Below are 15,824 nucleotides of genomic sequence, written 5' to 3'. Positions count from 1 at the left end.
CGGAGCAAGCCCGTCGCAGGCAGGCCCTGCTGCTGGGTGCTCCTTGGGCCTGGAGCAAGCCCGTCGCAGGCAGGCCCTGCTGCTGGGCGCTCCTTGGGCCTGGAGCAAGCCCGTCGCAGGCAGGCCCTGCTGCTGGGTGCTCCTTGGGCCTGGAACGGCCTCCTCCAGGCGGTTACCTGTTAAGTGACCAGTGGAGATGCCAGGCCAGGTGAGTGAATCCCCAGCCTCCGCCCTGACTGGCCCACGTTAAACAAGCCGAATGGACAGTCGTCAGTCACGTTGGTCTGCCCAGAGGACAGTCTGGGGCCCGAGGCCTGTCTGCCTGGTGCCGCCTGGGCGGATCAGCCCCAGAGAGAAACACAGGGCGGTCTTGGAGGGTCAGGGCCGCAGAGACTGCATGCCGTGGTGCCGAGAGGCCAGCCAGGCCAGAAACGCACAGCCTTTCAGACTTGAGGATCTGGACCCACAGCGCAGGGGGTCACGAGGTGGGAGGGGCCCGGCTCAGTGTCAGGGGCTTCGCGGGCCAGGGGTTCCTCCCCTCGACCCTCAGGTGCAGGCTCGGGAAGCAGGTGCCCGGTGGCTGGGGGGGGGTGTTCGCCACGTCTGAGTTTGGGGTGTGCGGTGGTGAACGAGGGCAGCGAGGTGTGGAGGGGACGCCTGAGTTTCGCTCTTGTCATTGTCTGCTTTTGAACGTGTGGGATGGTGGGTTGTGACCTGTTCCCTTTACAGAGCCTCGCGTGCGCCTGGCACTCAGCTGCTCTAAATGCCCGGGAGACCTCTTGTTTCTCTAACAAGAAGCTTTGTGTTTTCTGTCCTGTGATCTTGTGGTTAAGAGAAAGGAAGTCTGTTTATAGTCCAGCGTGTTATTTCTATAAACCACCCTTTACACAGGGGCGTCGGATGCTGCACGCGAGAACCTGTTTCATCTGATAGTTTTCGTTAATGAATCCAGACATAGTATATTTTGCCCCAGACTGCCTCGGATGAATTAGAGGAAGACACTTGTAGTCAATGTGACAATTTTTAGAGATTCATAAGAGGACGATGTCATAGAGTTTCCTAACGGATTCAGAAACTCTGGTCCTGAATATTAATGCCAGCACCATCAAAAAATAGTTATCAGGTGGGAAAGCATACTTTTGATATTTGAATTCAAGAGGACTTTCTGTATTTCCCCACGTTGCCATCAAGAATTGGAATCTGAATTTCCTCCTTTATTCACTCAGTAAATATTTAACACCCGTATGTTCACGGCATAGCATTAGGCTCAGGGAGCTACACAGAACCTAGAAGCCTGGGTTGTGTCCTCAAGGGGGAAATAAAAGCAACAAGTTCCTCTAATTGTTTTTACACTGAGCAGTGTTGATACCAGCTTGGGAACATCTCGGTCACCAGGGAAGGAAATGGGGCCTGGGGGCCCCTCCGAGGCCAGTGCCCTGACAGCCCTTAGGGTCCCTCCACCCCTTGGGGTTTACGGGACAGGGTCTCAAGGAGCCAGGCTCGGGTCTGTCTGCAGCCAGTGAGGATTGTTCTCTGATGGGCTGTGATGTGATTAAGCACGGCTGGTTTTTTTCCCTTTAGATTTTCTTAACAATGCCAGAGACTGTTCATTTCTACACACAACTAAATCGTGGTGTTCGTAGGCTAAGGTGAGCACTCGCCAGGATCTCCTGAGAAGGCTGCAGCTCGGCTTTCTGCCTGCAGGATTGCAGAGCTGCTGCAGGACTCACAGGGACACTTGCAACGTCCCCTGAAGACGGGAGGCCTGGGAGGACGGTGGACCGGGGTCTGTATCCTGTCTGAGCCAGAGTGGGCCCCCAGTAAAGTTTATTGACTGAGTGAGGACATTCGAGCTAAAGTGTACAAGAGCCATGAGTTTAGGCCACTCTTCTTTTAAGGTCTTGTCGACTAAAAGAAAAACGCAGAGTGGAAGAGCCGGGAGTTGAGTTTTATTCAGGGTCTTACTGAGGACCAGAGCCAGGAGACAGCCTCTCAGAGACCCTCTGAGAGACAGCTCTGAAGACGTAGCGAGGGAGGTCCATATATATACGGTCTCGGCTAAGGGGCTTGTGCGGTCAGCATACAGTATAACCAGTCACAAGGAAGAGAGATCTCAGTTGATGAATTTAGTGCTTTCCTAAGTATGGGAAGATGCAAGAATCTGGGTTCATAAAAAGGTTTTCTTGGAATTGATCCCTAATTTTTCCTGAAATGTGTATCTAACTAAGGGCCTGTCGTGCCTGTTTTCCCAAAGTGCAGAGGGCGTCCTCCCGTTCTTTGCCTGAATTCCTTTCAGGGCGCACGGTAGGTCAGCGGTGCCGCGGCTGATGACTTATCTTGTAGGACTGGGTGGTGGGCAAGAGTCTTTGCTTTACAGCCTCAGTGCTCCTGGACGAAGGTGCTCAGGGGAGGAGGGTGATAAGTTGGAGACAGAGGGGGAGACCTTCGAAGGCCCCCATGTTTATAATTAGAAGTTTTGTATGATTTGGACCAGGGCCAGATGGTAATTCATTCAGTAAACATTTATCTAGCACTCGCGTGCCTAGAGTGTGTTAGGTCCCCTGCAGATGTGAGAGGGTTCTACACGGCAGTGTTTTCTAAACGTGTCTGCAGCTTAGAATCATGAGGGAGAATCTCTGAAAAATCCAAAGCCTAGGCCACACCCCAGACCATCACGGTCTCCAGGTGGGGGACACAGACATGGCGGTTTCCTCCTTGGGGGGTTCCACCAGGCAGACAAGTCTGCGAATCACCACGACAAGGAGAACAGTTTTAGAGAACGCACCCAGAAAAGTAAGTAATGATATTAGAAGTCAACACAGCAGCTCACAAAGCAGGTCGGGGGTTCTGGAGTAGATCCGAGAGGCGAATACTACGAGCCCCCTCAAAGGAGCACCTGTGGATTGGGTGGTGGGAACACCTAGCCTGGCAGCCTGGGAAGATGGGTGGGCGTCAGCAGGTGCGGGACAGGAGAGGAGGGAGCCTCCCCAACCTTGAACCCAGGCAAGGCTGGGGATGACCTTGGATCACCATTTGGGGATCACTGACCAGTCTGGCAAGAACTTGACTTTCCACGGCCATTAAGTGGATGGGTGGTTTTCGTAGGGAAGACAAACCGCCGGTTATCCGATGGCATTTTTCTTTGGTGTGTGTGGGCTGAGGGCCATGAGGTGCAGCAGATCCCTGGGGACAGAAATGCTCAGCTTCACTTCCTGATTGTCTTGCTCTCAGAGTTGCCCTTTGCCCGCTAGTGGCCCTGGCGAACATCCCTGCGTGTGCGTTACCAGCACACAAGTGAGCCGTTTTATGCTGGTGGTTCCGTCCCCGCCTTGTGGGTCTTGGGGAGCGATGAGCCATCGCTCTGCTTGGGGTGGATGGGGACAATTGACCTTGGCCCCTCCTGGCTGCTGTAGGTGCTAACAGACCCAGGGCTGCTGCGGTCCACGCTGCTCATCGCCAGCCTGTCAGACCACGTGGCCTGCATTTCTCAGTACTTTCCGTCTCTAATCAGTTTTTTAAAAATTGAGCCTGTTATCTGTGTTATTTCATAGGGGCAAACGGAATGCCTCAACACTCTGAGCGAATTCTTCATGAGCTTGCAATCTAAGTTTTTCTTTCTTTCTCCTTCAAACCCACAGTGTGCCACGCCGAGCTGAATGCCATTATGAACAAAAACTCAGCAGATGTGAAAGGCTGTACCATGTATGTCGCCTTGTTCCCGTGTAATGAATGTGCTAAGCTCATCATCCAGGCAGGTAGGACCCGGGCCGTTCCCACTTGTCACATTTGCATTGCTGCCTGCTCACTGCAGATGTGTTTGATCTTAAATCGCTGTTGTTTAGATCTAAATTAACTGCACTATCAGCTTTGCAAGATATTTCCTGTGTCTTGTTTTTGAATGGTGCCAGGCATTCTGAGGCTAATTGCATCCTCTGTGATGCTTAGCATGTTTTTAATTTAGTTTGCAACTTCCCAAACTGCAAGCTGCTAAAAAACACCACCAGCATTGCATGTACTTACTGTCAATTTACTGTTCTCTGACATATTGTGCATAGATTAGGGGGGAGGGAGAGAAGTGAACTTCTGTCAGAAACAAGGTCAGCTGGGAGTCTGTAAATGAAATTTTAATTTGTATCTAATATATGGTAGATATATGAGGACCTAAACATCTCTTTGCATATAAATGTCATAAGACTCAAATGGTACAACTTGAAGTTTTTCTTACATTACTGTTACGATAAATCTGCACCATTGTGTTCGGAATATTTCACCTTTTTCAAACTGTCGCATCTAAGATTCATCTACACTTTATCTCCATAAAGCTCTCAGCTTGAGATTTAAAGACTTACCACGTTAGCCAGATGTGTGCTTTAACGGGGCTGTGTATCCCGAGCCCTGGATCTCTGAGCAGAAGGGTCTGGTGGAATCAGGATCAAAGATCTCAGTTAAGGAGTCTCGTGGTCTCCCTCCCTGGGGGTGTACGACCCTTCGCGAGTTTTCCTCGCCATCCTTAGCACAGCGGCGGCGGCAGGTGCATGGGAAGAGCAGCCTCCTGTGGTCCCTTTTTTTTTTTTTTTTTTTTTTGGCGGTACGCGGGCCTCTCACTGTTGTGGCCTCTCCCGTTGCGGAGCACAGGCTCCGGACACGCAGGCTCAGCAGCCATGGCTCACGGGCCCAGCCGCTCCGCGGCATGTGGGATCTTCCCAGACCGGGGCACGAACCCGTGTCCCCTGCATCGGCAGGCGGACTCTCAACCACTGCGCCACCAGGGAAGCCCCTGTGGTCCCTTCTGAGGCTTGTGGAGGAGCGAGTGATTGTCAAGTGCCCTCCAGATTCTTGGCCCTCAAGTTAGAACTGCCTGGTGAGACAGGGGTAGGAAACACATCTGCCCTCTGTCAAGCTGGCTTGAACTGGTCTGCAGAGCCATTCCTGGCAGCACGGTGGTCCTCATCTCTGATTCTGCCCGTGTTCTCCACCACCCCCGTTAGCCTCTTGAGTTAGGAGTCGTTGCCTTGCGAATAAAGAATATTTGATTGCCTGCAGTAAAGAAAATTTGTTAATCGGATCAAGGCTTGACTATTTGACATGTTTTCACTTTGCATTTATTTTAAAAAAATCCATAAAGACTGGAGGGCAGATTAAGTAGAATCCATGTGCTGCTGTATTTGAGAGCAGCAGATACATATTTCAGTCACTGGACATCGTGTGCTCGCACCCTCAGGAAAGCTGATTAATCAGACTCCTCCAGGGTTTCCGTCCGCATGCCTCTTGTTGTATCTCTATGTGCACATAATGAGGTTTCTTTCATTGTTGCCTTTTAAGGGATAAAAGAAGTTATTTTCATGTCTGATAAATACCACGACAGCAATGAGACAAGAGCTGCGAGGCTCATGTTGGAAATGGCCGGGGTTTCCTTCAGGTGAGTGGGAGGCGTGTGGAGGAGAAGGCGCTGGAAGGCCTGATGAAGAAAACACACTTGACCTTGTCTGATGTTTAATTTCTATGTGGGATGCCTGACCTCCACACTTGGAAGCATCTTTTTATTTATGTTATTTATTTTAAAAATTTATTTCTTAATTGAAGTATAGTTGATTTACAATGTTGTGCTAATTACTGCCGTACGGCAAAGTGATTCAGTTATATATATGTATACATTCTTTTCCATTATGGTTTATCACAGGATACTGAATATGGTTCCCTGTGCTCTACAGTAGGGCCTTGTTGTTTATGCATCCTGTATATAAAAGCTCACATCTGCTGACCCCAACCTCACACTCCGTCCCTCCCCCAACCCCTCCCCCTTGGCAACCACAAGTCTGTTCTCTATGTCCACGAGTCTGTTTCTGTTTCCTAGATAGGTTCATTTGTATCATATTCTAGGTTACACATATAAGTGATATCATATGGTATTTGTCTTTCTCTTTCTGACTTACTTCACTTAGTTTGATAATCTCTCATTGCATCCATGTTGCTGCAAATGGTGTTATTTCATTCTTTTTCATGGTTGAGTAATATTCCATTGTGTGTGTGTGTACACACACACACACACACAACATCTTTCTTATCCATTCATCTGTCGATGGACGTTCAGGCTGTTTCCATGTCTTGGCTATTGTGAATAGTGCTGCTGTGAATATAGGGGTGCATGTATCTTTTTTGGATTAGAGTTTTGTCTGGATATAGGAAGCATCTTTTTAAATATGATGGGCTAAGGCTCTAAAGATTATTCTAAGGGTAGATTTTTATGGGCAGTGACAGAAGTAACTGAAGACAATCTGTAATGATTACACTTTACTTTTAGTAGATTTCCAGGGCTTGAACTAATTATTCTGATAGTGAGAAATTTTAAAATTCACAAGTTTTATAATATTAACATTAAATCTTTTTGCAGATGTAACAACTCTGGCATAAAATATTTAAGGTGAAAATAACCTGCCAGGTTGGAACACTGGGAATCCTCTTTACAGTCATAGTTTAAGCTGAGATTTCAAGTCATTGATATTTATATGCTTTACCTTTGGTAGACACAGATTGGGAGGTATGTGTCACTCACAAGTCAGGTCAACCACCTTTGGTTTCTGGTAGAAACTTCTTTTAGACTGAAAACTTTTGGAGAAGTTCCTTTATAGTCTTTGTGTCAGCAGTTGGGGTCCTTGTAATTGGTAACGTACCTAACCTTTTGGGTTACTCATTAGGGATATAGGTTATACGTAATGAATCTCTTGCACTATTGTGCCTTCTGAGACACAATTTATTTACATAATAATTAGATATTTACTGTATACTGATTTTTTTTAAGGAATATGTTTAGTCTCCATGTATGTTCTTTTCACCTGCTTGAGAAGGTATTTTAATGAGTAAAAAATATCATGGGTTTATTTTACTTCTGCATTTATAGAACCTGGTTTTAAAAATGACTCCACTAGAGCTGGTTGTTTTGTATGGAGAGCAAAAGAAAATTTGCTCTTTTTTTGTGCTTTAGAGCGATTCCAAGTTGGCTGCAAACATTTCCTAGACAATAAGAAAAATCTGGTGGGGAAACTAGTCATTGGATGTCATGTCATGCAGCTAACTTGTTAGAAATCCTCTGACTTCCCGATAATTCATGAACTCAGCTAGCTGACGAACACACAAACCAAGCCGCCCCATGCATCTTTTTTTGTCTTAGTCTTTTCCGGTCCGTGCTTCTCTCGGTATGGTGCACTGTAATTGGCTCCTATAGAGACAAAATATCAAGCGAATACCGGGAATTTTTTTTCCTCCCCGCAGAAAAGGTAGGTTAAGCCAAAGTAAACAAATGGCTCTAACTACTCACTAGATAATATCTCTATATGTTTTGTTTCTTACCTTTAGGAAATTCACACCAAAGTGCAGCCAGATTGTCATTGACTTTGATTCAATTAACAGCAGACCGAGTCAGAAGCTCCAGTGACTTACATCTCATTAAGTCTCCAGAAGATCGGATTATCCTCTTCTGAGAAGCTGCTAATGCCTTTCATCTTAAAGTTACACATAACTTTCTAATAGCCGGGACGGCAAAAGTCGACATGTGAAGAATGTGAAAGCTCGAATCTTCCTGACTCGCGCTCCTGTCACGTGGAATCTGCATGTGTTGAAACTGTCGATTCAGGGTGTAAAATAAAGGAGCTGTGGGTGCGCACGGGGCTGGAGCGGGCATCTCCCCTCCTGTCTCCTGGTTCGCTGGGACGCTGGTGGCTGCGCAGAAGGGCGTCAGCCGTGCGTCGTCCACTGCGTTTCACAGCCGCTCTTCAACGCCACGTGTGCTGGGAGGACAAATAACTGTGGCTGTGTGCCTGCCGGGATGAGCAGACACGCTGATCTGAACATCGGGCCCGAATGAAGCAGCACATGTAATGCCCTTGGGGGAAGGAAAGGAGCCGCAAGACAGTAGCATTTAAGTGTTTGCTTTTGAGAGTTGAGGGGGCCCCCAGCCGCCCAGCCACCCGCCCAAAAGTCCTGGACGGGGTGCGCCTTCGTCCCGGCAGATGATGATTGCAGCTGAGCGGGCGTTCTTTCCCCGCTCTGCTGTCCTGCCTCCCACAGGGCGGTGCCGCGGTGTGCCTCTGCATGGTGGGGACTTCTGTTGTTCGTGCTTCTTATTCTGGCTTTGTGGGTGACACAGAGCTCTTACGTTAGTTTATTTGAGTAATGAGTCGTGCCCGGGGAAGGCAGCCCGTCGCCCTGCGTCGCCCCCAGGTCCACACCCTGCCCGGGGGCGGAGCCCCGCGCCGCTGCTGCACGTGCCAGCACGGTTCATTCCCAGGGCTGCGGTCTCCCGTCCTGTAAGTGAAATGAACGTGAGGAGGTGTCAGTTCCGTCCGGATCTCTTGGTGACAGGAGCTCACTTGCGCTCCTGGTGCCCTGCCTTCATTGACACACATCTCACCTTCCGAATCACTTCGATTTGGGGGATGGGTAGCAGTGCACCTTGTCTTTAATCTCATTTCATTTTTATTAAATGTGCTCAGTACCTTCGTTGAGAAAATGGTTTCTTTATTCTAAAGATCATGACCGTTTTAAAGTGCTCTTACATCTTTATGAGTTTTTATTTTGTCTCTGAGGTTTTGGATTCCATATTCTGGGGCATGTCACTTCTGTGTTGTCTGTGAAGCACACTTGCACATGTTTTAATGCTCAGAGAACAGTTTGAGGCACGGATGCCATGTGCCTTCCCCAGGGCTGAAGGGCGATGCGTCTCTATGGACCAGATTGAAGATGTCCGGGAAGGCTCTCTTCCCTCTCTCTCTCCATCGTGCCCTGCTCCTGTCTCAGGTGTGGCCATCTGATCTGACAGGTCATCTCCACCACCCAATAGGTCCCAGGCCTCCTCCCTCCCATAATCCTCCAGTCTCCAGTGCTGGCTTATCTGCTGCTTTCCTACCGTACTCTTTCTCTAAATCTCCTTTTCTCGCCTCAAATTTTTTCTCTCTTATCTCCTCCAAACCCCCTGCCCGCTGCTCTAAAACGCATAAAACAAAAACAAAAAGTATATCGAAGCAAGAAATCAGTAAAGATACCTAAAGATAGAAAATATGTTAGACTTTTGTGTTGCTGTGAATGAGTTGTGAGCCCTTTTAGCAAGGAGTGTGTCATTGTTTATGTCACATTCGTAAATATGTCTAGGGGCTAGTGCCCTGTACAGTCAGCCCTCTGTGTTTACGGATTTCTGCATCTGCGGATTCAACCAACCTCACATCGAAAATGTTCAGAAAAAAGTTCCAGAAAGTTCCAAAAAGCAAAACTCGGGTTTGCCGTGCACCTCACAGGCAGATACTGCGTGTTTTACCTATTGGAGGTCGGTTGCAGCCCTTCTTGAAGCAAGTCTCTCAGCGCCATTTTTTCAGCAGCATCTGCACACTTCATGTCTCTGCGTCACATTTTGATAATTCTCACAATATTTTAAACTTTTTCTTTACTAACGTTTATTATGGTGATCAGTGATCTTTGAGGTTTTACCGTTGCAAAAAGATCATACGACTCCCTGAAGGTTCTGATGATGGTTAGCATTTTTTAGCAATAAAGTATTTTTTGATTAAGGTATGTGCATTTTTTAGACATAATGCTGTTACACACTTAATACACAACCGTAAACGTAACTTCTATATGCACTTGGAAACCAAAAAGTGTGTGTGACTTGATTTATTGTGATACTTGCTTTATTGCAGTGGTCTGGAACCGAGCCGGCAGCATCTCCAAGGTCTGCCTGTACATGGTGTTTATATTGTGTACAACCATTTACATAGCATTCACATTGTATTAGGTATTATAAGTAACATGGAGATGATTTAAACTGTACAGGAGGATATCCGTAGGTTATATGCAAATACGCCATTTCATTTAAGGTACTTGAGCATCGGCGGGTTTGGGTATCCACGGGGGTCCTGGAACCAGTCCTCCAGTCCACCAAGGGTTGACTACAGTGCATCTAATCTATTTAACTTTGATACTGTCTTATATTTTGTCCCTTTTTGTTACATTGAGTTTTAGTGAAAAAAATTTTTTTTCTTTTCCTTACTGGGAGGAGGTGAATGGGGGGGATCCTTGCTAAGCAGGAAGCACGTCTTTTGACGGTCCGGGGGGCTGTGTACGTGGTGCTCGTCCCCCCAGTGTGGGTATATAAGGCTTCCACGTATAGACCATGTTGCTGAACTTGACTCCTGGTGGCTGGAGTGTACGTAAGTACGTGTTACTTTCCCATATCACTACAGGAGGAGTGGAATCTTCTGGCCAGAGAACTCTGTAGATATCAATGTTCCAGTCAATAGAGGTTTGCTTTGAACTGTTGCCTTTGGGAACAGTATTCCAGAAGAAAGGTGGTTTGAGCCTTCTTTTGCCTTGCAGACTCTGTTAGATAATTGTGGTGAATGGCGGTTGTATCTGAGGCAGTGTTGCTGCCTGTCATGGGTAATAAATGACAATAAGGAAACCATCTTTCACTGAACCGTTGGTGGCAGAACTCCATTTAAAAGGCAAAATTTCTGAGGGAAATGATAGGAATTCCATTTCCCTGGCACATTTTATGCTTTTTCTTCTTTTTCAAAGAATCCATCCTTAAAGACTTCTGAAGCCCAACAAGATACAGCAGTGGAAGTGATCTAAGATATTGGCCATTTCCTCCTAAATTAAAAATGAAGCAAAATAAGGGAACAAGCATAAAAAGAAAAATTGAGAAGAGCTTGAATAACAATTTAGGCCTCTACAACCAGTGATCTAAACTTCCTCTATTCCAGGCCTAAGTTTTGATCTTCCGACGTCTACATCCACTTGAGGATTGAAAATATTTAGGTTGGCGAATCGACTGTTGCAGGAGAGCCCGAGAGTGCAGGGCAGGAAGTTTTCCTGTGAGTGACACGGGTGAGAAGTTTTCACACGCAGAGTTCACTTGGTTTTGTTTTTTAAAGTGAGGCTACTCTGAACATGGTAGATTCCACAAGTCATCAGTCGGGAGGGCTGCCTTAAGCTCCGTGGGAGGAGCCGGCTCTCCCCTGTGGGAGAGCCTGTGCTCTGCCCACTTAGCTCCTGCCCGGGAACCATGGTGATGGGGGATTAGCATCGGCAGAAGCAGCAGCGTAACCCTGGGCCCAGGACTTTTTGGAATCGGGATCACATTTAGAGGGAAAGGCTTGTCCCATTTAGATGAGAGGTGCCCAAGAATTCTGGAAAGACGTAGAGCTAGGCCGATTTTTCAGGACTGTTGGAGAGGTCGAAAGCCATTAAATTCAAAAGCCATTACTTCAAAAACTGTATTTAAAAACAGAAAGACTAGCTGCTGGCAGCTGAAGATATGGACCGGACTTGAAGAGGGAGCGCAGGGCTGGAAGGAAGAGGTCTACTTGGCAATTGGCCTCCAAAAATAAGGGCAGCATCAGGCTGTACGAATCTCCAAATGGTTATTGAGTGCCTCACCAAGTATAAAGTGGGTTCTCCAATGCTCCCTCGTTTAGAGTCGGAAGACACAGAATTGTTAGATGAAGCCCAGCTTTGCCAGTCTCAGGCTAAACAACACTCTCCACCTGCCAGGGCCTGCTGACGCGGCCTGCAGTTTATTTTCCCCGGGATTGAGTTGTCTGCAGTGTCCATAGCCACTGAGTGAGGCCAGTGGGGAGAGGTCAGGGGTCAGAAGTGGGTGTGCGCAGATGCCTGGCTCTTACTCCATTTCCAAGGTCACTTATTTTAAAAGATTTTAAAGGTGTTTCACTAAATTAAATTGAGCTCAGTATTTCCAAAGAAAATTAGGGAAGAGTTCTGTACACCACCTGCTCATCACTCAGTAGCAGAGTTGCTTGGTGAAGCCCACGGATCTCACAGGCCTGGAGCCTGAAAATGATGCTGCCCTTATTTTCGGAGGCCAACTGCCAAGTAGATCTCTTCCTTCCAGCCCTGCGCTCCCTCTTCAAGTCCGGTCCATATCTTCAGCTGCCAGCAGCTAGTCTTTCTCTGTTTTTAAATACATTTTTTAAATGTAAAATATACATAGCAAAATTTACCATCTTAACCATTTTCAAATATACCGTTGAGTGATAACGACATGACATTTTTCGTGCCCCCATCGCCACCATCCAGCTCCAGAAGTCTTTTCCCTTACAAAACTGAAACTCTGTGCCTGTCAAACAGTAACTCCCCATTCCCCTCTCTGGCCAGCCCCCGGCAACCAGCATTCCACTTTCTGTCTCTGAATTTGACTAATCCAGCTACCTCCCGTAGTGGAATCATACAGAATTGTTTCTTTGTGACTCTGGCTGATTTCACCTAGCACAGTGTCCGGTGTTTGTCCATGTTGCAGCACGTGTCAGAACTTCCTTCCTTTTGAAAGCCGAATAATACTCCATTGTACGCCACATTTTGTTTCTCCATGTGTCTGTTGATGGACTCTTGGATTGTTTCCACCTTTCGGCTGCCATTTTCTTTTTGTTCGTTTGTTTGCTTTTTGCGGTAAGCGGGCCTCTCACTGTTGTGGCCTCTCCCGTTGCGGAGCACAGGCTCCAGATGCGCAGGCTCAGCGGCCATGGCTCACGGGCCCAGCCGCTCCGTGGCACGTGGGATCTTCCCGGACCGGGGCACGAACCCGTGTCCCCTGCATCGGCAGGCGGACTCCCAACCACTGCGCCACCAGGGAAGACCCTGCCATTTTCTTTTGAACGTCTAATGTTCCTCTACAACCTGGCATCATCCACGTGGGTCCCTGACTGCCTCCTTCCCTACACCAGTCACCCAAACATTCTGGAACATTCCTTGCATTTGTGTGTGTGTAAACCAGCCTTTCTGAGAGGCTCGTAATGTGCTTCCTTTGCTCGCGCACAGCTTTCTATGTCTCTTTCAAGACTGAGCTGGGATCCTGCCTTCTCTGTAAAGTCTCCCCAGGCCTTCCTCAGCTGGAACTGATCTATTTCTTCTCTGAAATCCTACAGCAGTTATTGTCAGCAACCATCTTTTCGGCAGTGAATCGTGCACAGTTTTATGACAACTCTCCTACTGTCTAGAACTGTTATTGAGACATTTCACTTAACTTTTCACAATGATCTCTTCCTGCTCTAACAGGATGATTAAGTCCATGAGAGCATGTGTCTCGTGTATCTTTATACCCACTGCCTTCCATTCCGCCCACATCTTTGCATCGTACCTTACACAGATGTGTTTAATATTTCCATTTGAAAGTTATGGACCTGATTGCACTTTAATTCAGTGAAGCGGCTGATCAGGAGCCAACTTCCTAGATCATTTTTTCCCGATTTCCTCCTGAACAGCCTGAAGAAATATGGTCAAACAGAATGCAAGAGAAAGAAGTCTTCCTGTTAGCATCCAGGGTTAACGGGCACATTTATCTTTGAGAGAGAAGGGAGATTATTATTTAAATGTCTTATTTTTAGCTTCTGTGTTTCAGTTAAAGCATGCTTATATATGGTTTTGGATTAGAAGGTTGGCAATAATATACATACTTGCCAAGACCCTAGAGATGATGTTTCCATTTAAACCCTTCTGATTAGAGGACGGCTTGACCTTTACAGGTCTTAAATCACTATAGACTGCTTACTGTTGCAGGGATGCTTTATTTTAACTTCTGCTAATGAAAATTGTTACATCTTTGGTATTGTTAAAAATGCCATTTGGTCCAGGTTTTAGATGGGCATTTTGTTATTAAATTGCTTCCCCTGCACAGTGATGCATGGCATGCAGCCTTTTGTGTTAATTCTCCTGCCTTTCCCCTGTTTTTCTTGAAGAAGCAGTCATCAGTAATATATGCAGCTATAAGTAACAGACACCTGACTGACTCTCAGTGGCTTAAACAAAAAATATATTTTTCTTACGTAATAACTGCATTTGCTGGAGTTAGTTCAGCTACTCGATGATATCGGCAAAGATCTAGGCTTTTTTCTTTATTTTAACTTGGCTTTCTTTAGCATTATGTCTTAAAGCTTGTTTTGTCAAGCTCCAAGTGTCCCCTTAAGTGCAAGAAGGGGGAGATGGGAGGTGGGGCAAGCAAGAGACTTCTCCCCTCTTGCCTGTCCTTTTTATCAGGAAAGCAGAAGCTTTCCCAGAAGCTCCCAGCTAATATTCCCTCATGTCTCATTGGCCACAAGTGGGTCAGTTGTCCCCTTAGCTGCAAGGGAGGCTGTCAGGGTGCTTGCATTCCAAGTTCTGTAGTGGAGTCTGCAAGGGAGAAGGAGGTTAGTAGCAGATGCTACTAATGATTTGGGCCTTACTTGAGAAATTGCATAATGGTCTAATTATGTAATTTCTACTCAACTGGTGTTCACATACTAGGTGTTAAAGTATTAATTGAGTTGAAAAGTGATACCTCCTTCACAGGAATTTTGTGAACTTTTGTATTGACTTTCAAACTCTTGTGTAGAAAATCTTAGTTTCTTATTTGGACAGAGCTATAAAAGAGAAACACACACACACACACACACACACACACACACACACACACATACACTCACACAACATTTGAAGGTAAGTTACATCATAGCCTTTGGCCCCTAAATACTGTGTGTGTTTCTCAAGAATAGGGCTATTTTCATATATAACCACAGTATACTTATAGACTTCAGTAAAGTTAATATTATTACAATACTTTAACCTACCATTCATATTCCAGTTTTGTCAATTGACCCGATAACTTTCTTTGTAACATTTTCAGTACAGGATCCAGTCTAGGGTTTGATATTACATTTAATTGTCATGTCTGTTTAGCCTCTTTAATCTAGAACATTTCCACAGTGGCACTGATTCCTCAGAGAGCCCCTTTTCCCAGCTGCCTTATGCTAAGATTCCTTAGATGCAACAATTTTCAAACTTTTTGGTCTCAGGGCCCCTTTACCACTTTTGTTCATGTGGGTTATTGCAATTGATATTTAACCGCATTAGAAATTAAAACAAGTTTGAAAAATATTGTAATTGATTTAAAATAATAAACTCTTTACATGTTAACATAAATAACATACTTTTGTGAAAATAACTATTTTCCAGAACAACAAAACATATTTTGTGAAAAGAGTAGCATGGTCTTACATTTCTGCAACTCTTTTAAATGTCTGGCTTAATAGGAAACAGTTGGATTGTCATTTCTAGAGTGCTGTTTATGTGTTGTGATATGTTATTTTGGTGGAAGTATATGAAGGAAATCAGGCCACATGCAGATAGGTAGTTAGAAAAGGGAGGAGTATTTTAATAGCCATTTCAGAAAATTGTAAACACTCTTTTTTGATACCCCACCAGAAGTTGATAAGTGATAGTTTCTTAAAGCACAGCTGCTATGTAAAGTATGAAACCACATCAGAATTGAACATTTCCTGTTAACTCACATGGAAACCCACTGGTCTATCTTGTACTTTGAATTGGCGTTTTACCTGTGCGTGCTGTTATAACATGCCTCGGTCATTTGGAAAATCCTGGTTCACTGAGTCATGTGGATCTTCCACATGTTGACTCCTCTCACGGTACAGTATCCAAAAATCACTTTTATAAATATCACAACTGATCTCATTCGAAAGATCCTTTAAGTATTGGGAAGCTGTCGAACTCGTGGCGCCAGACAAGTTTACCGAAACTCTACTTTTATCTTAAAAGCTTGACCTTTAGCATTTCTTCTTCCTTGATGCCCTGAGTTCTAATGAAGACTGGGACTGCTTTCTGGGGCCTGCTTGTTCCTTGCTTCCTTTTCATTGAGTGGGAACAGTGGTGTTTCTGTCTAACCCCCACGAGGCTGATTGGCCCTCTTCTTGGTAGAGTTAGAGATTTTAATTACCCGCGGCAGCCCTCGAAGAGGTGATAAGCGACAGGGCATCACCACTTGGACAACG

The 15,824-nt window shown here is 45.9% G+C and overlaps 1 protein-coding gene across 5 annotated transcripts in view; it reads left to right on the top strand.

The window, feature by feature from the left end:
* The window catches only part of DCTD (dCMP deaminase), a 28,097-nt gene extending 18,596 nt beyond the window's left edge, over window positions 1–9,501 (top strand). For 3 of the 5 annotated variants that reach the window (XM_079909227.1, XM_079909229.1, XM_079909228.1), the window contains exons 4-6: window positions 3,639–3,755; window positions 5,323–5,419; window positions 7,354–9,501. In XM_079909227.1, coding sequence (XP_079765353.1) covers window positions 3,639–3,755; window positions 5,323–5,419; window positions 7,354–7,432 — 293 coding nt within the window. In that variant the 3' untranslated portion in view covers window positions 7,433–9,501. The remainder of the gene's footprint in view (window positions 1–3,638; window positions 3,756–5,322; window positions 5,420–7,353) is intronic. The other 2 variants (XM_079909231.1, XM_079909230.1) reach the window with 1 other exon arrangement.
* Window positions 9,502–15,824: the final 6,323 nt, after the last annotated feature.

Source organism: Stenella coeruleoalba (genome assembly GCF_951394435.1).
Source record: "Stenella coeruleoalba genome assembly, chromosome: 21".
NCBI lineage: Eukaryota > Metazoa > Chordata > Mammalia > Artiodactyla > Delphinidae > Stenella > Stenella coeruleoalba.
The sequence above is the reverse complement of the archived record's forward strand: the minus strand, read 5'-3'. Positions and strand labels throughout refer to the sequence as shown.